The 24,730-nt window shown below is 40.2% G+C and overlaps 1 protein-coding gene across 8 annotated transcripts in view; it reads left to right on the forward strand.

Annotated features, from left to right (window-relative positions):
• Positions 1 to 24,730, forward strand: part of LOC149791158 (uncharacterized) — a 179,669-nt gene that overhangs the window by 80,112 nt on the left and 74,827 nt on the right. For 7 of the 8 annotated variants that reach the window (XM_089969608.1, XM_089969609.1, XM_089969604.1 and 4 more), the window contains exons 4-8: positions 16,956 to 17,063; positions 17,671 to 17,823; positions 18,578 to 18,709; positions 19,290 to 19,421; positions 21,069 to 21,203. In XM_089969608.1, the coding sequence (XP_089825734.1) occupies positions 16,956 to 17,063; positions 17,671 to 17,823; positions 18,578 to 18,709; positions 19,290 to 19,421; positions 21,069 to 21,203 (660 nt within the window). The remainder of the gene's footprint in view (positions 1 to 16,955; positions 17,064 to 17,670; positions 17,824 to 18,577; positions 18,710 to 19,289; positions 19,422 to 21,068; positions 21,204 to 24,730) is intronic. The other variant, XM_089969612.1, reaches the window with a different exon arrangement.

Genomic DNA, 24,730 nt, shown 5'->3' on the forward strand with positions numbered 1-24,730 from the left:
AAATTAACATGGGGAATAGAGTTTGGGCTTTTGGGATTTTTTTTTTTTTTTTTAAATTTTTTTAAATTTAAATTTAAATTTAAATTTAAATTTTAAAAAAAGGGGTAGGCAATGGAAAGGCTATCTCTTTTCGAGAAATATGGCTGGCCCTGAAAAGGGCCTTTGGGTTTATGTTAATGTATTCATTAACATAAATGGCACCGCATTGGTCTTCTTCTTGTCCTTAGGCTACGTCTCACTGTTGGTCCGTAAATCAGCACTCTTTTCAGGCATCCTTGTCTTTCTACGTAGATCCTACGTATCCACAGGCTGGTGTTTGTCCTGTGGACAACGGTCCACTTGGATCGGACATACATGGGTATGTCCGTCCGGAACATCATGGAAGACACAAGCGTAGAAGATTGCACATCGGTCCACATCTTGAAGCAACGAGAACAAGTGAATCAATGCACTGAACTGCGCTTATTTATAGGTAGAGGCAGGATTGAAACGGATTGAGTTCATTCACCAATCCAAACACGCGTTACAAAATTCAGTCAGCCCGCATCCAATCCGAAGAGAGTAGTCTGTGACGTCAGTTGGTCTATATAGATTCGCTAGCGCTTGTGTGCAGTCAATCTATGCGACAGTGATTCAACATGACGGAAACTCAGAAAACGATCCATTGGGGTGCACCAGCAGGGGAGACTGCCCAAGGGAACCCGGACTTACTTTCAGAAGAGGTACATTGGGATTTTGTGGATTTTCTTACCTCGCAAGAATTTGTTCCGGAACCTTCGTTACCTTCTTCATTACCGCAAGTGGAGAATTTTAGACAGAGACAGAAAGAAGAATTGGAGAAATTTATGCAACGACAAAAGGAAGCGGAACAAGCTTTTCTCCTACAGCAACAGCAACAGCAACAAGAAGAGGTAAGAAAAAAACAACAGCAACAACAGCAAGAAGAAGTAGCAGCAAAGAAACAAGAGGGTGAAAATCAAACGGCTACGGTACTGTTGGACATTTTAGCGGAGTTAAGAAGTCTGAAACAAATGTATCAGACTTCTTTATCACGACCGAAGAGAATACGACCTTCCCGAGCTAAACACGCCAACCCTGTGACTAAGCCTGTCCTACCACCCTTAGTGATTTCAACCCAATCATCAGAAGTAGGCCTTGGCCGTGGCAAAGGCTTAAGGCAGTTAAAGTTGATTGGTTAAACTCACCCCTACACCAAAATAAAAAGGCCCTTTTCAGGGCCACCCACATTTCTCGAAAAGAAATACAATTTCAATTTGCCAATAACTCAAAAATAAACCCCACCCATTTTACCCTTATAGTACGTGTCTGTGTATGAGTGCGTGAGTGTAGCTTCTTATTTTAAAATCAAAACTCAAAGACACTTACCTTATATCATTCATGTATTCTTTTATCCATTTTTTACAATCCAATTCACAATTCACCACAGAACACTTTAATTAAAAGTTCATTGACTTCTTCTTTCTCCTTGTTTAGTCTCTCTGTTTTTTGAATTTCTTCACCGTTTTTTCCTCATTTTCTTTCCTTCTTCTTTTCTTCTCCTGTTTCTTTGCTTCTTTTAAATAGAATTCTCTTCTTTCTTCCTCTTCTTCCTCTGAAGAATCCCTCTCTTCTTCCGAAGAATCCCTCTCTTCTTCTGAAGAATCCTTCTTTTCTTCTGACTCCTCTTGTTTCTTTTTTGGGCAATCTGGAGACCAATGTCCTTTTTCTTTACAATAATAACAGGTATCTTGACTTTTGTCTTTTTTAGCCCCTGTTTTTTTTCTTTTTTGACGGTCTGGACACTCTGAAGACCAATGCCCTTTCTTCTGACAGATATAGCAAGTATCCTGACTCTTATCTCGAAAGGAAGGAGAGTAGTCCGTCGGCTGGTCTGAAGAGAATTTTCTAATGACCCCTCGCAAAGCTCTGACGAAACGTTCCATCTGGGTAGTCTCTTCCATCGTTCTCCTCGGTTTGAGAGTGAAATGAATAGTGAAAGGACAAGACACAAACTTTTTATATACGCTGGTTTGCCATGACTATAAATTAGTCTATGGTGTTTGAACTTGAGTCATTTGACGTTTTGCACTCAAGATGAAACGATCCCATTCATTCGAGAAGAAAGAAGCAGAAGAAAGTAAGAGGCAGAAACGTGATCTATCGCCTCGTACCAGGGCCGAAATCTTGGCACAAATTCATGCCAGTGATTTTGAAGAGGACATGAGTGAACCAGAATCCGAACCCTCTAAACCAAGTTCACCACCCTTAGTCAACCCTGAAAAGTACTATTCCATTCGAGAGACGGAAAAGCGCTCCTCTAGAAAATTTAGAACCACGGCTTACACCTACACGGTGAAGTTTAAAGATTTCAAGGCCGACGTACCCTTGGAGAAAGCAGAAGTGTTTATCACCGAGATGTGGGATTCTTTGCTCACCGCACTCAAGCGACAATGTCAAGCCAAAGAAGACGATCGCTTGACACTATCCATAGATCACGACGGTTTGAAATCCCCTGTTTGGATCGAGTTTAGCAGACCCGCAGAACTAACCCCTTCCAAAGTCATGGACAAGATTCAACACGTACAACAATCTAATGACCAGTTTGACATCATCGATGGTAAAGCCACACTGAAAATGGCTCACGTCTCTCTTCCTCAAGGGACAGGACGCAAAAAGGTCCTACTGGTGAACGACCTTCGCAACACCAAAAAGAGTCTCGTCCGAATTAACAACCCTCATGACCAGATGTGCTTAGCCCGTGCCATCGTGGTGGGACGAACCTATGCCAACAAGAACGACACGGTAGAATGGAAAAGAACCTGGGAGAACATTCGAAAATCGAACCGAACCAAACAACAAAACGAAGCAGAACTCCTGTTGCAACAAGCTGGCCTGTCCAAAGACACACCCTGTGGCATTCCTGAGATGCAAAAATTGCAAGATGCCCTAGATCCACGCTACACCTTGAAAGTGCACCCTCAAGAAATGCGCGGGTCACTGTTGTTTCGAGGCCAGGATTTTAAGGACGGAAAATACATTCACCTTTATTATCACGATGACCATTTCGATACCATTACCAGTATCACCGGATTCCTGGGATACAGTTATTATTGTGAGAAATGTGATTATGGTTATAACAATCGAGAGCAACACAAGAATTGTGGATTGAAATGCCCAGGATGTTTGGCCTCTCCACCCTGTCTGAGCGAAGAACCAGTGCCTTGTTCGACTTGTCTGCGCACGTTTGTCAGCCCTGCCTGTTATCAGCAACATTTGAAAACACAAGGTTCACAGAAGAAATGTGCTTGTCAACTCCTGAGATTGTGCCCTACGTGTGGACAAGGCATACTTACCAACAATGCCAAGGCACACGTATGTCGAGGAAAGAAAAAATGTCACATTTGTCACCACATCGTGGACTTGGAACACCAATGCTACGTGCAAAAATACCAACCCCCACCAGAGAAAGAGGACGGTCACAAGAAGAAAGGCAATTTCATCTTTTTCGATTTCGAATGCATGCAAGAGACTGGCATTCACATTCCTAATTTCTGCGTGGCTCATCGAGCGTGCGAGAAGTGCATTCAAGAACCTATCTTCAGTCATTGCCCTCACTGCAGCAAGATTCCTGGAGGGCGTGAAAAAATCTTTCGGGGACCGAACACGTTAGCCGATTTTGCCCAATGGGTCTTAAACCCCATCGACAAGACGTGGAGCCAAGAGGACATCGAACGTTACGGAAATTGTCATCGTCATGCCACGGTGATGGCTCACAATTTCTCCGGATACGATGGACAGTTTCTTTTGAGGTACTATACGGAACATGGCACCGAACGTCCTAAAGTGATTTTGAACGGAGCCAAAATCATTTTCATGCAAGTGGGACAAGTGCAGTTTAAAGATTCAATGAGTTACTTGGCCATGCCTTTGAGTCGAATGCCTAAAACGTTTGGAATGACAGAAATAGCTAAAGGGTACTTTCCACACTTTTTCAATACGGAAGCCAATCAACACGCCGTTCTACCCCATTTGCCTGAGGCTCACTATTACGACCCCGACAACATGCGTACCGAACAACGAGAAGCTTTCTACGCTTGGTACCAGGCTCATGCCTCTGACCCCTTCGACTTTCAGGAAGAAATGTTAAAGTATTGTCGTTCCGACGTGGACATTTTACGACGTTGCTGTGGAAAATTTCGAGAACTGTTCATGGAACACGGAGGGGTCGATCCTTTGAAAGAAGCTTGCACCATTGCCAAAGCGTGTTCCTTAGTGTACCGCCAACGATTCATGCCTGAAAACACCGTGGCTGTCATCAGTCCTCAAACGACCCACTATGTCAAGCGTCAATACTCGGTCAAAGCCCTACGTTGGTTACATTACTTGTGCGACAAGGAAGACAAATGGATTCAGCATGCCCGCAAAGGAGGAGGCGAAAAGACCATCGGAACGTATTCGGTAGATGGCTGGGACTTAGAAAACCCCAAGATCGCGTACGAGTTTAACGGCTGCTTATTTCACGGATGTCCCGTCTGTTACCCTGACCGTGACACTAAAAATCAGTTTTTGCAACGAACCATGGAAGACTTGTACCAGGACACTTGTCAGCGACGCCTAAAGTTAGAACAGCAAGGATACCAAGTGGTGGAAATGTGGGAACACGAGTACGATCACCGTTTGAAAACCGATCCCGAGTTTAAACACCTCGTGGAAAGTTACCAGTTCATGGACCCGCTGAACCCGAGGGATAGTTTGTACGGAGGAAGGACCAATGCCACCTGTTTGCTGTACCAAGCCGACGAAGAGAAAGGAGAAGAAATCATATACTTGGACGTGTGTTCGCTGTATCTCTACGTGTGCAAATATTGTCGCTTTCCTGTAGGGCACCCGCAATTGTTCACGGAACACATCGACCTGAAAAACATTCGACAATACGAAGGCTTGATCAAGTGTAAAGTTTTGCCTCCCACGAACCTATACCATCCCGTCTTACCTCACCATTGTCAAGGCAAACTGATGTTTCCCTTGTGCCGTACTTGTGCCGAAACGTGCGACCAGGACCAACCTTGCCATCACAGCCAGGAAGAACGTGCCTTGACGGGAACCTGGGTCAGCGTGGAATTGTTCAAAGCTCTGGACATGGGATACCAACTGTTAGAAGTGTACGAAATTTGCCACTTTCCCAAGACACAACAGTACCACAAGGGTGACCCTACTCAGAAAGGCATTTTCGCCGACTACGTGGATGCCTTTTTGAAACTGAAACAAGAAGCCAGCGGCTATCCTTCCTGGTGTCACACTCCCGAAGACCAAATACAATTCAAAGAGAAATACTACGAACAAGAAGGCATCTCTTTAGACCACATCGAAAAAAACGAAGGCAGGCGATCGTTTGCCAAAGTGATGTTAAATTGCTTGTGGGGTAAAATGGCACAACGACCGTGTTTACCCAAGACGGAATATTTGACAGAACCTTCCCGCTACTTCCAGATGATTCACGACAAAACCAAATACATGAAACACGTGGACGTCGTTCGAGAGGATTTGATCTTGGTCAATTACGAAGAAGATCTGGACTTTGTACAAGACGACCCTTTTGGAAATGTCATCATTGCGGCTTACGTGACAGCTCATGCTCGCTTAAAATTGTACGAAGCTTTAGAACTGTTAGAAGAACGCGTCCTGTACTTTGACACGGACAGTTGCATTTACATCCATCACCCGATTCAACAGCACCCTGACATCGAAGGAGACCGTTTAGGAGCCTGGACAGACGAGCATCCCGACGACAAGATTCTAAGTTTCGTCAGTGGTGGTCCCAAAAATTACGGCTACGAATACCGGGACAAACAAGGAGAAGTGCACACGACGTGCAAAGTGAAAGGACTGACTCTGAATCATCGTACCAGTCGAGTGGTCAACTTTGGGGTATTGAAAGAAGCCTTGCAATCGGGAGAGGATGGAAACTTTAAAGTGACCACCTATCGACCGAACAAGATTGTACGTTTACCCACTCACCACATCGTCAGTCGACCCTTGGAAAAAGTCTATCAAATTGTATACCAGAAGCGAGTGCGACTTCCCAATCACTTCACCTTACCGTACGGTCACGTCGGTATTGGTCTGTATATGAAAAGGAACCCTAGGCAAGATCGATAGTTCATTGTTCATTGAAGTAACTTACCATGTCGTTGACGAAGAAGAAACCAGATTGGTTAGGAGTCAAATGTTGGACATCACCGAGACCAGGGTTTTGAGGCTTGGACACAAGAGGTGGCCCAGTATGCACGAGAGTTATTCAAGGAAAAAAGTTACTTTTCAACCTGTGTTAGTGACGGTGCCAGAAGAACCCGTCACCCAGGACAGGACTGTCGTGGACAGGCCTGAAAGACCCTTTCGGGAGGACACTTGTGTGACCTTACCCCTACTATAGAACTGGTTAGAACTTTACCCAAAACATGTTGTACAGACACTTGTGTTTATTCCACGTTCATGGTTATCATGTGCCTTTTATTCTTGTACTTAAGCCTTTGGCTTTTATGCATTTTTGTCTTTCGTATTCATGTTTGAAACATTCAATAAACGTGTTCTGAAAAAGTATATAAACTCTTGTCTTGTTTGTTTTTCGTGTCACAAGTGACATTTCTCACACCATGGCTACCTCTACTGTCTCTGCTCCCTCTTCCTCTACTGTCAAAGTCATCGACGAACACTTAGATCGTGCCAGTTGGGAGGCTTTGTATCTTCGCCATCCCTTTAACATGCTCATTGCTGGACCTAGCGGTTCAGGCAAAACCGAATTCGTCAAACGTTTGATCGAACATAAACATCATTTGATCGATCGACCCCCTCAACGAATCGTGTGGTGTTACAAAGAGTGGCAATCGGCGTACAGCCTCTTGCGAGAAAGTCAAGGCGATTCCATCGTGTTTGTGGAAGGCATTCCTAAAGAAGACGACGGCATCGTCTCTGACTCCCGTCTAACCCATTTGGTCATTTTCGACGACATGTTAGGAGAAGACGAAGAAGAAATTAAACTGTGGTTCACGCGCAAAGGGCATCACCGTAATGCCAGTGTCGTTTACATCACCCAAAATTTGTTTCAACAAAGTAAAGCCCATCGCACCATCAGTCTCAATGCGCATTACGTGGTCTTGTTTAAAAGCCCTCGAGATAAATCGCAAGTGCAAGTCTTAGCCAAACAGTTAGGAACGCCTTGGCTGACTCAGGCGTACGACGATGCCACTCAAACTCCACACGCCTATTTACTCGTCGATTTGAAACCTACGACTCCCGAGGATTTGCGATTTCGTACCCACTTGTTTCACCACTGGTGCCAAGACGGAGGGCCTGTCCTGTACACGTCTCCGTCCTCGACTTCATTTCACTCCCCATAAAAAAATCTATAAAAACCTCAGACCCTTTTTCGTTTGTCTCACTCTCAGTGCGAACATGACGTCCCTTCAGTCGCATCTTCCCGTCAAATTGATTCGTGCCTTGTATGGCATCAGTCGAGAAAAAGATCCACAAATACGAGCTCGTGTCTTAGAAGCTAGTCTCAAAGAAGTCTTACGATGGTTCACGGTGACGGCACGTCAATTACTTCAAGGAATCATTCAGATTCCTCATCAAACCAAACGCTTTTTCGATCGAAACAAAGTCGCTTTGGTCCAACTGGCCGATCCCCGCATCGACACTCAAACCAAAAACAAATCATTTTGAAACCTGGAGGGAGCGGTAGTCTAGGAGGGGTCATCATTCGCTCACTCTTAAGATGGGATCCTAATGCCCCCAAAGTTATACCCAAGACAAAAGTCCAACGAATCCCCAAGAAGAAAAAGACCAGGTCCCCAAGGAGAACTTCTCCAGTGGCAGGACCCTCCTCTGACCAGACACCACCACCACCCCGGAAAAAGAAAAGAAGCCCCCAGAAAAAGAAAAGTCCACAGAAAACTAGCCGCAAGAGAGGCACTTCGGCCAGGACGCAACCTTACACTCGCAAACCACAACCTGCCACGGCAGTGACTGCGTCTCTGGCAGCTTCACGTTTGTCCACTTCTCCGTTAATGACACCCAGAACTGAAGAGTACTTGGAGACGTTGATCACACCAAGAACTTCTCCGTTGATGACCCCCAAAAGAACTTCCCCAGTGGCAGGACCTTCCAATTTAGTGGCAGTGGCTGCTGCTCACAAAGTACCTTATCCCAAAATCAAAGTTCAAGAAAGATCGGGCATGTTACAAAGTTTACTGGATTTGTCCAAGCAAGAACTGGCTCGATTTAGTCCGTTACGTACCCCTGCACGACGTGTCATGCCTGTCCTCAAACTAATACGACGTCAAGACAATCAGTGGCGACGCGTTCCAGTATAAAAAAGGCCTGTGACCAAGTCGGGTATCAGTGTTTTTTGGTGCTCCTGAAGACTCAAAGATGTCACCCTCCAGAAAACCCCAAGGAAAGAAAAGGAAAGGACTGCCACCACGTTTAGCCAAACATGGGGACATGTTATCTGTCCTGTCCAAAGCTTCTCCACCCCTACGAAAAAAACTCATTCAAACAGCCTCCAAAGAGGTCATCGATACCGTGTGCGAATGTTGTTTGAACGTTTTGAAAGGCACGATCCCTTTGTCCAAACACCAGAAACAATGCTTAGGCAAACATCGTCACGTTCTTCGCCAAATGGTTCAAAAGAAAATTCCCATTCGTCAAAAAAAGAAGATGTTAGTGCAACGTGGAGGTATTTTACCTCTCTTGTTAGGCCCCATACTGAAAGGAGTCTTGGGAACCATGTTGGGAGGACTGGTGGGAGCAAGATAAAAAGGCCTCGGAAGTTCCAAGATCTCAGAATCGACCCCTGACAACCCCATGGAAGGACGAAAACTAGCTTTAGTGCCTTACAAACGATGGATGGAATACCATCGGTGGCAAGAACAACACACCCCGCATTTACCTCCCAATCCCCATTTGAGCGAGATGTCCCAGTTACAACACGAATTGCAGTCCTTGATGGATCGCCAAGATTTGTCCGAAACAGAAAAATCACAAAAGTACGGTCAACTCTTGCAACGACTGCAACTCTTTCACCAGAAAGCTTTAGACGAAACAGCTCTACCCACTCTGAAAGATTTTAAGACCTTGATGAAAAGTTCAGCACCAGTACCAGTACCAGTACCAGTACCACCAGTACCCGTGACCAAGACAGAAAAAGGAGAAGAAGAGGAAGGGTTTCAAACTCCACCAGAAAAAGTACGCAAGTTAACAACACCACCTACCTCCAGAATTGGATGGATTAAAAAGATGATGGTCACCCCTTCTTCCTCACAAGAGAAAAAGAAAGTGAAGACAGAAGTGAAGACAGAAGTGAAACAAGAACCGATATCCCCCGCTCAGACATCCTTCTCCTCTTCGACACCTGTTGCTGGCCGCACACGCAAAGCATTGCAATCCAAGAAAGTACCCCAAGAGAAAAAGAGTAGCATCCTCCAAGAGTGGGTGTCTTATTAACACACCAACCAACACAAAAAAATGGAAAAAGTCTTAGCCAGCATTTACTACGATCCCTCCCATCCTGCAGGTTACGCAGGAGTTCAAAAATTGTATCGTGCTGCCAAAACGCGACTGAAAAGTCTCCGTTTACCTCAAGTGCAACGATGGTTACAAGAACAAGCTACCTACACTTTACACAAACCCATTCGACGCAAGTTTGCCAGAAGTCGCACCGAGTGGAAGGCATCGATCATCAATGGCAAGCCGATTTATCCGATGTCTCTCATTTGGTCAGCTACAATCGTGGCTACAAATATTTGTTTTGTGTCATCGACGTCTTTTCCAAATTTGCTTGGGTCGTACCCTTGACTTCCAAATCGAGCAGCGAGTTAGTGCGAGCCCTGCAACGGGTGTTGAAACAAAGCGGTCGTCACCCTCTTCGATGGCAAACGGACAAAGGCACCGAATTTCTGAACCAAGCTTTCCAAAAAGAATTAAAGAAACGTGACATTCATTTTTTTACCACCGAGAATCCCGAAACCAAAGCCAGCATCGTGGAACGTTTTCAACGCACTTTGAAAGAACGCATGTGGAAATATTTTACGCATCACCACACTCTGAAGTACATCGACATCTTACCGCACCTGGTGCAAGCGTACAACCAATCTTACCATCGAAGCATCGGACGTGCCCCGCAAGACGTGACTCCCGACAACGAAGTGCTGGTGTTTGAGCGCCTGTTTGGAACGTCCCCGACGAGGGCTGTCCCCAAGAAAAGTGGAGTGTTGGCCATAGGAGATTGGGTGCGCATTGGCAAAACCAAACGCACTTTCGACAAAGGTTACTTACCTAACTGGACGACCGAATTGTTTCGCGTCACTGGACGAGTGCATGGCCGTCATCCTGCCGTCTATAAATTGGAAGACATGAACGGAGAAGTGCTCAAAGGAACGTTTTATTTGCCCGAGTTACAACGTGTCACCAAAAAAGAAGACGACGTGTACGACATCGAAAGCATTCTCGAACGCAGAACCCGTAAAGTGGGCAAACGACGTATCAAAGAAGTCAAAGTACGTTGGAAAGGATATCCACCCAGTTTTGATTCTTGGATCGACGCTTCGCAAGTCATCGACTATAAAAAGAAGTGACCATCATGCCCTTTCACACAGCAGACGCAGCTACGTCGACCACTCCTCCTTCACCTAGTTCTTCTGTGCAAGATTTACAAAAACAACCCTTGTGGGTGTGGTGTGGAGAACGTGTGCCTAAAACGCAAATCGTCTTTTTCTGCCAAATCTTCATCATGTATTGTGTCATCGGGGCAGCCATCGCCAATTTGAGTTTGCAACAAGGAGACAAACAATTGTGGACCATTTTATTGAGCAGTTGCATCGGTTACCTGCTTCCTAATCCCTCCCTGAAATTCACCTCGAACGGGAACCCCGGGAACCTTGTGTCCAGTGCCAGTGCCAGTCACCACTTCAATCACAACCAGAACCCCATTTTAGACGGAGACACGCCTCTGACGTCCAGTAACCCCTCGGACAGCCACAGAACTCTGGAATTATGAGTCACCAAAACCAATTTTACTTAACCTTACCCAGTGACAGTTCCATGGAGGTGTTTCCCAAGAACACGTTGTGCTGTTACACGGCCAAATTACCTCAAGCCATCCAGTTAGATCACGAAGCCCATTGGGAAGTGGCTTTAGTAGAAATGATTCACCCGACCCAAGTCCTCAATGTCCTTCCCAATCAAAATTTTTTTGATGTGGAAGTTCATGACGAGCAAATGCAACAGTGGATGGATAGCAATGTCAAATATGACAAGAAAACCCGTACACAAAAGTACACCACCTATCACTTGTTCATTCCCCCAGGCTATTATTTTAGTGGTCAACATTTGGTCAGCACCATAACCTCCAGGTTTAATGTCGTGTTTCTGAAAGCTTTGGAGCATGTCAACAAAACTGTCACCATGGAGTACCACAAAGCAGCTCGTCGCTTCTTGATGAAATTTGAACGGAGTAAAATCCTGTCCATTTTATTTTGTCCTGAATTGTTTGACATGTTGGGCGGAGACATGGACATGAGAAAGACCATGATCAAGAAAAACGAATTACCCATCGTTTACGACAACGAGTCTTTTAGCAAGTTATTTCGTGCCCCGGTAAAACTGAACCAAGGACTGAATTTGATGTTCGTGTATTCCGATGTGGTGGAGTACAACGTGGTGGGACACACCTCCGTACCGTTACTGCGTGTCATTCCTTTCAAAGTGGATTCTGCCACGAACACTGACGAGGAAGGTGGAAACACTTACCACGTCCACCGCGAATTTGTCCATCCTCACTATTTGCCTGTCAGTAAGTCGTATTTGGACACGGTCAACATTGCTATAAAAGGAGATCTGGGACAAAATATTCCATTCACCAAAGGAAAAGTCACGGTGAAACTCCATTTTCGAAAACGGTTCTCTCACGACTCTTAAGTCATGTATCCAGTGTACCGAGGGGTTGCTCGACAGCGAGGACACGGCTTAGGAGATATGTTAAAATCGGCCTTTCGTTCGGTGGCCCCGGTGTTGAAACTGATGGTGACACGCGGATTGCACGCCTTGAAAGATGCGGCACTGACGCAAGGCAAAGAATTTCTCCAAAATATCATCATCGACAAACAAAACCCTAAAGAAGCCTTCATGAGGGCAGGCAAAAATGTCTTGCTGCAAACGGGCAAAGACATTTTAGGGCAACGAGAAACACCTATAAATGCCCTGCACGCTACCGAGTCAGGCATTCAGCAAGGACAAGGCAGAAAGAGACGACGAAGAAAACACCCTTTCACCAGACTTCAAGCGAGAAAGGCCAAGAAAAGAAGAACCGTTCGAGACTTAGACGTTTTCGATTATTGAGAAAAGAGACAAAAAAATGATGCACCGAGAATCTTGCGCTTGTTCCAAGACGGAACTGGATCTGTTTGCCATGCCCCCCACGATGATGACGATGCAAGAATCCCAGTGGGTTGAATTTCACCCCGTCTCCTCACTGACCGATTCCGCTCCCATCGAGTTTGAAATCAAAGGACAGCCCGAAGATTACATCGATCTGAATAGCAGTTACTTGTACCTGAAAGTCAAAATTCTAGATAAGACTGGAGGTGCTATAGACGATGAAGCAGTAGCTCCCGTCAACAATTTCATGCATTCCTTGTTCAGTGGAGTGGACTTGTACTTGAATAACAAACTGGTCAGTAGCAGCATGGATACTTACCCTTATCGTGCCTACCTGGAAAATCTCTTGACGTACGGAATAGATGCCAAGAACACTCATCTCAATGCCTGTGTGGTATGGGAAGCTGACGAACCTACCAAGTTTGAAATATTGGAAACTGATGAAAAGAAAGACAACAATGATGGATTTGTAGAACGAAGAAAGAGAATCACGGGAGCCGACACAAGTTTAGAACTGATGGATCGTTTGCATTTGGACATGTGGTTGCAAGAAAAGTATTTGCTGAACGGGGTGGATGTCCGCCTGAGACTGAATCGTAGCAGTGCCGCTTTCCATTTGATGGCTGATAGTGACGGTTACAAAACCAAAATCCTAGAAGCCAGACTCTACGTACGCCGTGTGGAAGTGTTACCTAAAGTGGGAAACGACATCAGTCAGACGTTGAGCAGAACGACCGCCAAGTATCCCATACGACGCGTGGAAGTGAAAACCTTCACCATTCCCAAGGGACAGCGATCCATGATCGAAGATCATCTGTTCCAAGGACAGTTACCCAAACGTTTGATCGTTGGTATCGTCGAGAATACAGCCTTCAACGGAGCTGCCGAAAAAAATCCTTTCTACTTTCAACACTTTGGCGTGTCCAAAATCGAAGTCAGTCGCGATGGCAAGACCTTGTGTACCCGACCTTTCGAACCTGACTTTAAAAAGAAGAATTACTTGAGATCGTACTTGTCCTTGTACGAAGCCACCGGACAGTTAGGAACCAATACCAGTCACGGTATTACGTACGAGGATTATGCAGGAGGCTACGCTTTGTGGGCTTTCGATTTCACTCCAGACCAAGGCAGCGACGAGGGACATTTCCACCCTATAAAATCCGGCCAGATTCGTGTGGAAATTCAGTTTAAAGACCGAGACCCTGATGAAACGGTGAACGTCATCCTGTATGCAGAATTCGATAATACCATAGAAATCAACAGTTTGAGAGAAGTCATCCTAGATTACTAGAAACCATGGAAGACTGTTATCCCTCTTTACCTAGTGGAGAAACTTTTAGTGTTGCATTGTTGTTAAAAAATGTTAGAGTTGTTGTTGTTTAGTGTTAAGTGATTTTTGAATAAAAAATGTTGTGTTTTGAAAAAATTGTTTGATGATATATTGTTGGATTATTGTTAAAAATGTTAGAGTTGTTGTTTAGTGTTAAGTGATTTTTGAATAAAAAATGTTGTGTTTTGAAAAGAAATGCCTTTGTCTTTTGTTTAGCTATAAGAATGTTGGATTGATGCTCTTTCATTTCTTACTATCCCTCTCATGACACTCACTAAACGTTGCGACTCAAAAACCGTGTGGGGGATGTTTTCCTTCACGTCCGCGCTTTGACTTTAAGAACCGGGTTGTTTCCAGTCTAACCATCCATTGTCGACTCATCCTCCTAAGAAGATGTGCTCCAAACTAGCTAAACTCAACGAAGCCTACGTGAATTTGCATAGGGTCAGACACAGTCTGATACCGAAGCCAGAAGAAATAGAGAATGTAAGAATGTTAAAAATCACTGAAGACCTGATAGAAGAGCTCTTCAGAGAAGAAATGAACAGGGAAAAAGAAGAATGGACAGAGAAGTACAGACTTCAGAGACAGCAGCAACAACAACAACAAGAGCAGCAGCAGCAACCTGAAGCTGACAGAGGCTTTGTCGATTGTCGTATCGACACCAAAGAGTTCTTCTTCTCTTTCCGAAGAAGCAGACCTATCGCCAGAAAGTCTATCCTCAGAGGACATCGCATTCTTAGAAACTAAAAAGAATGCCATAGCAAACAAAAAAAAACAGCCCTTTTCAGGGCTACCCAATACTCTAGAAAAGAAATAACAATAGATTTGCCAATATGTGTAGGTAGAGTAGTGTGAAAATAAACACTAACTCTTTTTTAAAAAAAATGTGAGGGTATGTGTTTGTGTGTTTGTGTTTGTAAGTGGTTAAGTAAGTTGGTATGGATAGTAGATTAAAATGATGTCTTTTTTTTTTTTTTGGTGTTTGAGGTGTAAATTTGGGGTTAGATTGGATTGCTTTGCGTATGTGGATAGTCTATTGAAGTGATTTATAAAAAATTTTAAAATAGTGATGGGTAGCATAAAAAGTGAGTGAGTGTTTCTTTTAGGTCCACGCGTTGTTGTTTTTTGGTCATGATGTAGGTAAGATCAATTTTATGTTTTTTGGGGATGTTTTCCTTCACGTCCGCGCTTTCACTATAAATTGAAACTCGTTCGGCAGTCCAGCTACCCTTGTTGATTGATCAACACCAAAAATGAACACGAGACTGGAGAAACTGTTGGAACTTCATGTGCATCTGGAATATGCCAGGCGCATATTAAATGAACTGGCCGCGGAAGCCATTGTGGAGGAGGGAAGGATAAGAGAGGAGGAGGAAAGAAGAAACAAAGAAGAGGAGGAGAGAGGATATAAAGAAGAAGAGGAAAGAAGATACAAAGAGGAAGAGAGAAGATACAAAGAAGAGGAGGAGGAGGAAAAGGAGAGAAGAAGAAGAAATTTCAGAATCCCAGAGAGCGAAAATTGGGATTCTCAAGCGACATATCCTGCCTCTGCTCTCTCCCCCAAAAAGGTAAAAAGTAACTGGGGGACAAGATGTGTATGCGGCGCCAGGCCTGGAAGGTGCCACCATTAACCAGGTGTCCATGAAGTTCCAAACAAAAAAACAGCCCTTTTCAGGGCTACCCAATACTCTAGAAAAGAAATAACGATCGATTTGCCAATGTGTGTAGGTAGAGTAGTGTGATTATAAACACTAACTCTTTTTTAAGATAGTGTGAGGGTATGTGTTTGTGTGTTGGTGCTTGTAAGAGCTAAGGTATGTTTGTGGGAATAGTAGATTGTGGGTTTCTTTATTGTTTCTTAGCGTAGGTGAAGAGTATAGTTAGGGTTCTGTAAGTGCTCACGTACGATTGTGTGGATAGTAGATTATGGATTAGTTTATTGTTCTTAGCGTATGTGGAGAGTATAGTTTGGGTTTTGTAACCGCTCACATACGATTGTGTGGATAGTAGATTATGGATTAGTTTATTGTTTCTTAGCGTATGTGTTTGTGTGTTTGTGTTTGTGTGTTTGTGTTTGTGTTTGTACCCGCTCACGTACGATTGTGTGAATAGTAGATTATGGATTTGTTTATTGTTCTTAGCGTATGTGAAGAGTATAGTTTGGGTTTTGTAAGCGCTCACGTAAGATTGTGTGGATAGTAGATTATGGATTTTGTTTATTGTTTCTTAGCGTATGTGGAGAGTATAGTTTGGGTTTTTATTATATGAAATGAGAAAGTATAGTTTGGGTTTTATTATATGAAATGAAAAAGTAGGGGGATGTTTTCCTTCACGTCCGCGCTTTTCGTATAAGAACCCACAGTATTCGTCGTTCAAACCATTCTGCAAAGAATAAAAATAGAAGATGGCTTCTAACCAAATGGACAAAATGGAAAAATTGCAAAACGTCCTCGACAATTTAGGAATGATAGAGCAAATGTTGGTTAACCTAAACGAGGATCACTATTCTTATAGTCCCCATCGAGTGAAGATGGAGATAAACAATTTACGAAAAATGAAGGTAATCATCAGTGATCTGTTGAAAGAAATAAAGGAGGAGAAGGAGGATGAAGAGGAAAGGATAAGGATGAGAGCATGGAATGAAAAAATTGAAAAAGAAGAAGAAAATGAAAAGAGGAAGAAAGAAGAGGAGGAAGAGAAGAAGAAAGAAGAGCAGGAGAAAAAAGAGAAAGAAAAGAAGAGAAAGAGTGTTGGAGATAAAATAAGAACTTGGTGGAGAAAAAGAAGAAACTAGAAGCAGAAGAAGAAGAAGAAAACCCAAAGGCCCTTTTCAGGGCCAGCCATATTTCTCGAAAAGAGATAGCCTTTCCATTGCCTACCCCTTTTTTAAAATTTAAATTTAAATTTAAATTTAAATTTAAAAAAATTTAAAAAAAAAAAAAATCCCAAAAGCCCAAACTCTATTCCCCATGTTAATTTCCCTTGTCCCTAGACAGACCCAAACTCTATGTTAAATTCCCATTGTCCCTAAAGTGACCCACGATTTCTCTCCATGTTAAATTTCCATTGTCCCTAATCTGACCCAGGGGTCTTTTTAATGCTAAGTCCCATTGTCCCTAATGTGCCCCACTTAACTACTTACGGAGTAATCAGTTTGATCATATATTGGTCATTTTTCTTGGCACAGTTCCTTTCCCTTGTGAGCCTCATCTGTTCACCTGTTTGAGCGGCGATTGCATTCCAAAAGTCAAGGTCCAGGACGGAAAGGTCGATTGTGATGATGCTTCAGACGAAGGTAAGAAGTCGCGGTGTAAAATCAAGTACGTTATATCTTCAAGCCAAGACAATGCGGTGAAGAAACAAAACACAAAATAAAACAAAAAATCTTTACAAAATAAAACAAAGAAACAAGCAAACATTACAAACTAGCAAACAAAACTCGATGTTGAGCTTGCCTTATTCGGCTGGAGTTTCTTCTTTCCCCAGTATTTCATGGCCCTCAACATAGCTGTCAGTTCCATCGAACTGCTGTATGTATTCAGTGCAGTAATACCTCAAATGATTCTCATGTAATCAAACTAAGAACCACGCATTCAGGAAACAATTTCACTTCACAATGGTATGACTTATCAGTACTCGAGTCTAAACCATATATCGGTATTTGAGACCAAGTATAAACTTTGTGATCAATGTGTTTTAAAGCTATATTGTCACAGGACATCACAATTCTGTATCATTATTTGAACCATTTTGTTCTGATTGAGAAGAAATTTATTTAAAAGATCAATTTTCTATACACGAGCATTAAATCCTGTATGTACAAGTCATCTTTGTAATACGGGTTTATATTCTTTGGAGAATTGTCTTTATAGGAAGTATTTTTATCTGTCTTGTATTTTTAGCAAAACTTATCGGGGACATTTGTGAAGTAAACAGAACCTGTGATGGCAACTGTAGCTGTGATGTATTTGTCCCTAACACTGACTGCGTCAATGAAACGTGCCAGTGTCTCTTGGGATACAGACCAAATAAAATTGGCAACGCCTGTTTTCCAGGTAATTATTACCACAGTGTCTGTTGGGATACAGACCAAATAAAATTGACAACGTCTGTTTTCCAGGTAATTATTACCACAGTGTCTGTTGGGATACAGACCAAATAAAATTGGCAACGCCTGTTTTCCAGGTAATTATTACCATCCTCTTACCTCAAGGTAATTTTAGCAACATCTGTGTTCTATGTAATTATTTGCAACCTCTGTGTTCAAGACAATTATTGGAAATGCCTGTGTTCAAGGTAGTTATTCCTTGGTAACACCTAATATCGCCTAATGTGAAATACAGTTAAATGTAAAATTTCCTGCTAACACCAAATATGGCCTAATGTGAAATACAATTAAAACCCAGTTAATAAGAACACTACGAACAACGATTTGAAGAGAACGAGGACAAAGCAAAATGCTACTGAAAATAGGTTATGACTGTAACCACCGTTTTCTAGAAATATATTATTTACAGTCATTGTTACTATATCTTATTCTTTTACCTGTTATGAGGCAATATAATTTCCATAATAATAGTGACTGTGTAAAATAGTTTTTTATTTTATTAGGTGGATTCGTTACTCTTATCAGTGTATGTGTGTGTGTGTTTGTGTGTATGTGTGTGTGTGTGTTAATGAAGTGAAAATAATTGCTTTAATAATAACAAAATATGGTTAAAATATTGATCTGGTAATACAATACAGGCTCGAAAAATAAGATTTGCAATCTGAAAACTGTATTGGTAAACTGTTTATATTATTTTCCAGCTAAGCTTGGCGACAAATGCACAAAGAACGAGACGTGTAGCGCCATAATGCAGAATACAAGTTGTAAGGGCAGCATCTGCAGTTGTGATGTCCCTTACATTCCACGTAAAGATAATGATGGATGTAGATTCAGTAAGGTTTCATATATTACAGAACAAAATGTTCATAATTTTCTCTTCTAAAATACAAACGTCTTAGCTTAATGATTAGGCAATATAATTATTATCGCATTGATTTTAACATTATAATCCAGTTTATTTTTATTCTAAGATTTGAAATGTAAAGTTCTCAAACTGAGACTCCAAATTTAAATTGCATCCACCAATTTTTGGCTGACGTCAGTACCCAGAATTCAAATTAAATATTAACCTGATTACATTTTGTGTTTTCTCGTTTCTTCAGAATTCCAGTTATTGTCAAGATTTATTAAAATAAATACCGCCAGCTTCAGGATGTGTACATACCATGGAAGGATGAATAAGTTCAAGTAATATGAATTCTCTTTCTCTACCCATGCCCTTCCACACTAGAAGACCCCTGAATAATTAATAGAGAATCAAATATCAAATAATTTCAACCGTTTAAACATGTATCGTTGAAAAGCAGTTTGATCTTTTGTCCCTCATAAATAAGAACTAAAGCGCAGAACAATCACAGCTATGACACTATAAGACACTTTATAAGCTCTTTTTTCATGGCATATATATTCCAGGAAGAATAGGGGATCCATGTCAGATGGATTCCGAATGTCGAACAGCAATCAGCAAAAGTCAGTGTTATCTCGGAACCTGCGCTTGTAACCAAGGTTACTTCTTCGACGAGAAACAGTCCGTTTGCAAAATAAGTAAGATTTGGGAGAAGGTATAGTGAATATTTCTTGAAAATACATGGTTTCAGTGTTTTACAGTAAATACAGAATTTACCCAAACGACGCTCTGCATTTCTAAGCGAGTCTCCATCTGAGTAATAACTGCAGAATTCATATTTTCGTTGAATGCTTACCAGATTTCGTATAATGCGTATAAACAGCATGTGATTTGTTTAATTTGCATTAGCAATTTAATATTTTCCAATCTCCTTCATCTATCGACCATCGTTTACCTTGGTCATTGAATATTATTATTCAGTCTCCATCTATCAACTAAACTTTCCCAGGGCCAATTAATAGTATCCAATCCTCATCTATCGACCATAATTTGCCTTGACTATAGAATATTATCCAGTCTCCATATATTAAACATCATAAGCCTTGTTTGATGTATTATGCAGTGTAGTTTTGTTTAAAGTATTACATTTGTCTGGTGCTTTACAAGTAATTTTGGAAAATATGACAAAGAGAGAAATAATTTATTCAGGCCTAAAGTCGGAATGAAAAACAAACACGAAATTGTTTCCTCTTAAAATTCAGTAGTAGTATTAATTTAGATCTCGTCCCGATTCTTTCTTTCTTTTTCTTCCTTCCTTTCTTTCTTTCTTTCTTTCTTTCTTTCTTTCTTTCTTTCTTTCTTTTGTCAAGTCTCGGTTTTTCTCCTGTGTTACTTTCTTTCTTTAATTACTTCATAGTTGTTTGGTATTTGTTTTATACTATCCTTGTTTCTTTCGTATCTCAAATGAAAACGATTTTTGTTGCGGCTGTTTTTCCTCTCAATCTTTCTTTCTTGGATGATTGTTTGAAAATGTGATAGGTTATTACTACATTTAATTATTTAAATTTCTATTCCATTTGAAAAACGACTGCACCTTAATAGGTTGTTACTCCTTTTGACCATTTAATTTCTTATTTGTACCTTAGTCAAGCTAAGTGACTATTTAATTTCTTTTTTGTACATTAGTCAAGCTAGGTGACTATTTAATTTCTTATTTATACCTTGGTCAAGCTAGGTGACTATTTAATTTCTTATTTGTACCTTAGTCAAGCTAGGTGACTATTTAATTTCTTATTTGTAACTTAGTCAAGCTAGGTGCCTATTTAATTTCTTATTTGTACCTTAGTCAAGCTAGGTGACTATTTAGGTGACTATTTAATTTCTTATCTGTACCTTAGTCAAGCTAGGTGACTATTAATTTCTTTTCTGTACCTTAGTCAAGCTAGGTGACTATTTAAGTTCTTATTTGTATCTTAGTCAAGCTAGGTGACTATTTAGGTGAATATTTAATTTCTTATCTGTACCTTAGTCAAGCTAGGTGACTATTTAATTTCTTATTTGTACCTTAGTCAAGCTAGGTGACTATTTAATTTCTTATTTGTGCCTTAATCAATCTAGGTGGCTATTCAATTTCTTATTTGTACCTTAGTCAAGCTAGGTGACTATTTAATTTCTTATTTGTACCTTAGTCAAGCTAGGTGACTAATTTCTTATTTGTACCTTAGTCAAGCTAGGTGACTATTTAATTTCTTATTTGTACCTTAGTCAAGCTAAGTGACTATTTAATTTCTTTTTTGTACCTTAGTCAAGCTAGGTGACCATTTAATTTCTTATTTGTACCTTAGTCAAGCTAGGTGACCCATGTAAGACCAGCGAAGACTGCAACGAGGCAGTGAGAGACAGCTTTTGCTCGACGTCTGGAACATGTCTGTGTAAACCTGGTTTCTTTGCCTACAGATCGATGGACTATTGTGCCAAACGTAAGATGAGACCCAAGGACCTACTAACTTAACCAATGAGCGTATTAATTTGATTTCTTCTTGTTATGGTTTATTATTTTTCACAAACCTATAATAATGAGTATAATGTTTTACATAGTTATAGGACCTTGAACCGGACTCAAATTTTAGACTAAACATAAACTATTTTGGCACCTGGGCGCACTGTGCTAACGCGTTACTAGGTATAATTAAAACAAACCGGTCAATCAATTGTTATTTTATCCTAACATCGTCTCTTAGAAAGTAATGAGTAATGTTATGTAATATTTCCTGGACAGCTACTGACCAGTGAAGAATGTTATTAGTGTTCAGTAGAATGGAATTCAGGCTGAAGGCTGTTACGTAAGATGACACAGCGGACATGAGTGATTCGGTCCATTCCAGAAAGGTCATTTAATACCAGGCATTACATTCGTATGTGAATGTTTACATAAAATGCAGCATATCTTATGCTATTTCTGTAAGATTGTGTCCACGTTAATGGCTAACATAAGCACAATAGACGTCCTGTATTTGAACTGAAATATTATGCACTGAAAACAAAATTAGAAAAAAATGAAGGAAATATATAAGAAACTTAATTAGTATAGTAGTTCTTTCCTACCAGATCACTGGTAGTATCACATTTCTGCCAGTGAAAGTAATTAAGTAATCTGTAAATACGTAGTTCCAAAATCGCATTTAGATTGGTGGCAGCGGCTGGATACATTACGATTGTGGTAATGAGTGTATGGCCAGACGTCCGGTGAATATACAGCTTTTCAAACGTATAACATTTGTGGGATTTTTCTTCAATTCGTGAAAAGTTCTAAGCGGTTGCGATGGTATATAAGGGCACCTGCCTAAATTCTGTAAATTTTAATGAACTCGATTTTCAGCCAATGATATTGCAGGAATATCAATGTCATTCAATACACAAATCGTTTTGTTATTTCCTTACTTTTGTCAGATCCTTCACATTGCTAACTTATGACGTGTCCTACTGAGTTTTGTTATTCTTTTGAATATTTCTGGCGATAATCCAGTGTCTGAGGTTTCAATTATGTGACGCAATTCTGATTTTGCCACACCTTATTATGTTATATAAATAAATTATGTAAAAAACTAGAACTTAGACTATTAAATTGGATGCAAAAAATACTATTAAAGTTTATTTAATTTTAGAACGAGCATAACTATAAGAAATATTTACTCCACATGTTTCTTTTATTTTGTTTGAGCCTACCATGGCAGAAGCCCGAAATAGCGATCATGTTGGCGTCCGTGTATCTGTCCGTCCATACCATAGATTAAGGTTAATTTAAATTTTTAAAACATTAAACTCATTGCTAAAGTTTGTTTCTACCTAAATTAAAGGCAGACTTGGCAAATTAGGGATTCTCCGATAACATTGTAAGTTTGCTTTTTGCTTTTTTGTTTTGTATTCAACTACTTTCAAGATATTGAAAACGAGAGACAGATGTGCTACTACACACCCTCACTTGTATTTTACTCTCATCCTCATGTAAATATTCTAGCGCTAATAATGAAACTTATCACTAACGAAGCATCAAAAGATAGCACGAAGTTTTACCAACAAAAGTTATTAACTATTAACTACTTTTTTCCATTTTGCTCTTTATAACTATTTTCAATTTTCTTTCTTAACAACATTTTGTCTTTATTTAACATAGGGTTGTATTCGTATTTCTAGATTACAATCGGCAATGTTGGACAGCCTTTTACGAAAGGAATGCCATTTTGAAACACGATTCAGTTAGAGTACTTTGAAAAGTTTTGAAAACATTATTAATAGTTGAAATGTACTTAAAGTGATAAAGATATTATTACTGATATAATTGTACTACAAGGTAGATGGGTTCGTAGATGGGACCGTAGCTTACAGTGCTTTGTTCCAATCACCCTATCGCATTCTCATAGATCGTGTAATGTTCGATTCATGACATGGGACTCACCAATAATTACATACTTGTATACGATAAATCAATTGACGTAAACCAAAATACCGCGAAATAGTTTATCGCATTTTTAAGGCAGAACTATATCGGAAATAATGCTAATTATGACGGAAATAATGCGAATTATATGGGAATAATGCTAATTATGATGGGAATAATGCTATTTATGATGGGAATAATGCTAATTATGATGGGAATAATGCGAATTATGATGGGAATAATGCGAATTATGATGGGAATAATGCTAATTATGATAGGAATAATGCGAATTATGATGGGAATAATGCTAATTATGATGGGAATAATGCGAATTATGATGGGAATAATGCGAATTAAATTTACGATGAAGAAAGTAAATGAAAAGAATAAGATCAACTAGCAAGAATTGTAAAAAGAAATATAAATGCATGCTATCTTTTTACAGGATGTTTGAATGACATCGTAAAGACATAAATGTACTTTATTTTTTTCATAAGAATTTTACAGAACATCGTAAAAAGGAAACGCATGTTTTTTGTTACCTTTTTACAAGATTTTTGTAGAAAATCGTAAAAAATAACTACTTATTATTTTACGGGTTTTTGTAGAACTTCGAAAAGAGTTAAGTACATGTTATATTTTATGAAATTGTTCTAGAAGCTGGTGAAGAAACAAAATAAATCCATGATTTTTATTACAAATTGTTTGTAGACAATTGTAAGGGTATTAATGTACGATATCTTTTAATAACATTTTTGTAGAATATAGTAAAAAAGATGAATTCATGCTTTCAGTTATCTCTTTGCACGATTTTAGTAGAACATCGTATAAATGATCATTGGATGTTTTTAGTTATCGTTTTACGATATTGTTGTAGAAGATCATAAAGATGAATACATGCTTTCAGTTATCTCTTTGCACGACTTTAGTAGAACATCGTATACATGATAATTGGATGTTTTTAGTTATCGTTTTACAATATTGTTGTAGAAGATCGTACGGAGATAAATGCATGTTCTCTTTTAACAATATACTTTTGGCAGAAAATCGAAAAGGGATATATGAATATAATCTTTTTAAAACATTTTTGTAAAGCATCGTATAAAAGATAATTGCATGTTTTCAGCTATCTTTTACAAGATTTTAGATGAACATAGTACAAAGATAAATGCATATTTTGGGTTTTTTCTAACATGTTTTTTGTTTTGTAGAACATCGTATAAAGCTAAATGCACGTTTTTCTTGGGTTTTTTTTACATGGATTTTTGTATCACATCTTAAAAAGATAATTGCATATTTTCAGTTAACAAGATTTTTTTGTAGAAATTCGTTAAGGGATATATGCATGTAATCTTTTAACAAGAGTTTTGTACAGAATCGTATACAAGTTTATTGCATATTTTCAGTTATCGTTTTACAAGAGTTTTGTTGAACATATTAAAAAGATAAATGCTTGTTTCCTTTTGTAATTTTTTGTTGTTGTAGATTATCATAAAAGGATAAATACATGTTATCTTTTTAAAAGATTTTTGTAGGACATCGTATACAAGATAATTGCATGTTTTCAGT

The sequence above is a fragment of the Sinohyriopsis cumingii genome, chromosome 9, assembly GCF_028554795.1.
Source record: "Sinohyriopsis cumingii isolate HCF-2022 chromosome 9, ASM2855479v2, whole genome shotgun sequence".
Taxonomy (NCBI): domain Eukaryota; kingdom Metazoa; phylum Mollusca; class Bivalvia; order Unionida; family Unionidae; genus Sinohyriopsis; species Sinohyriopsis cumingii.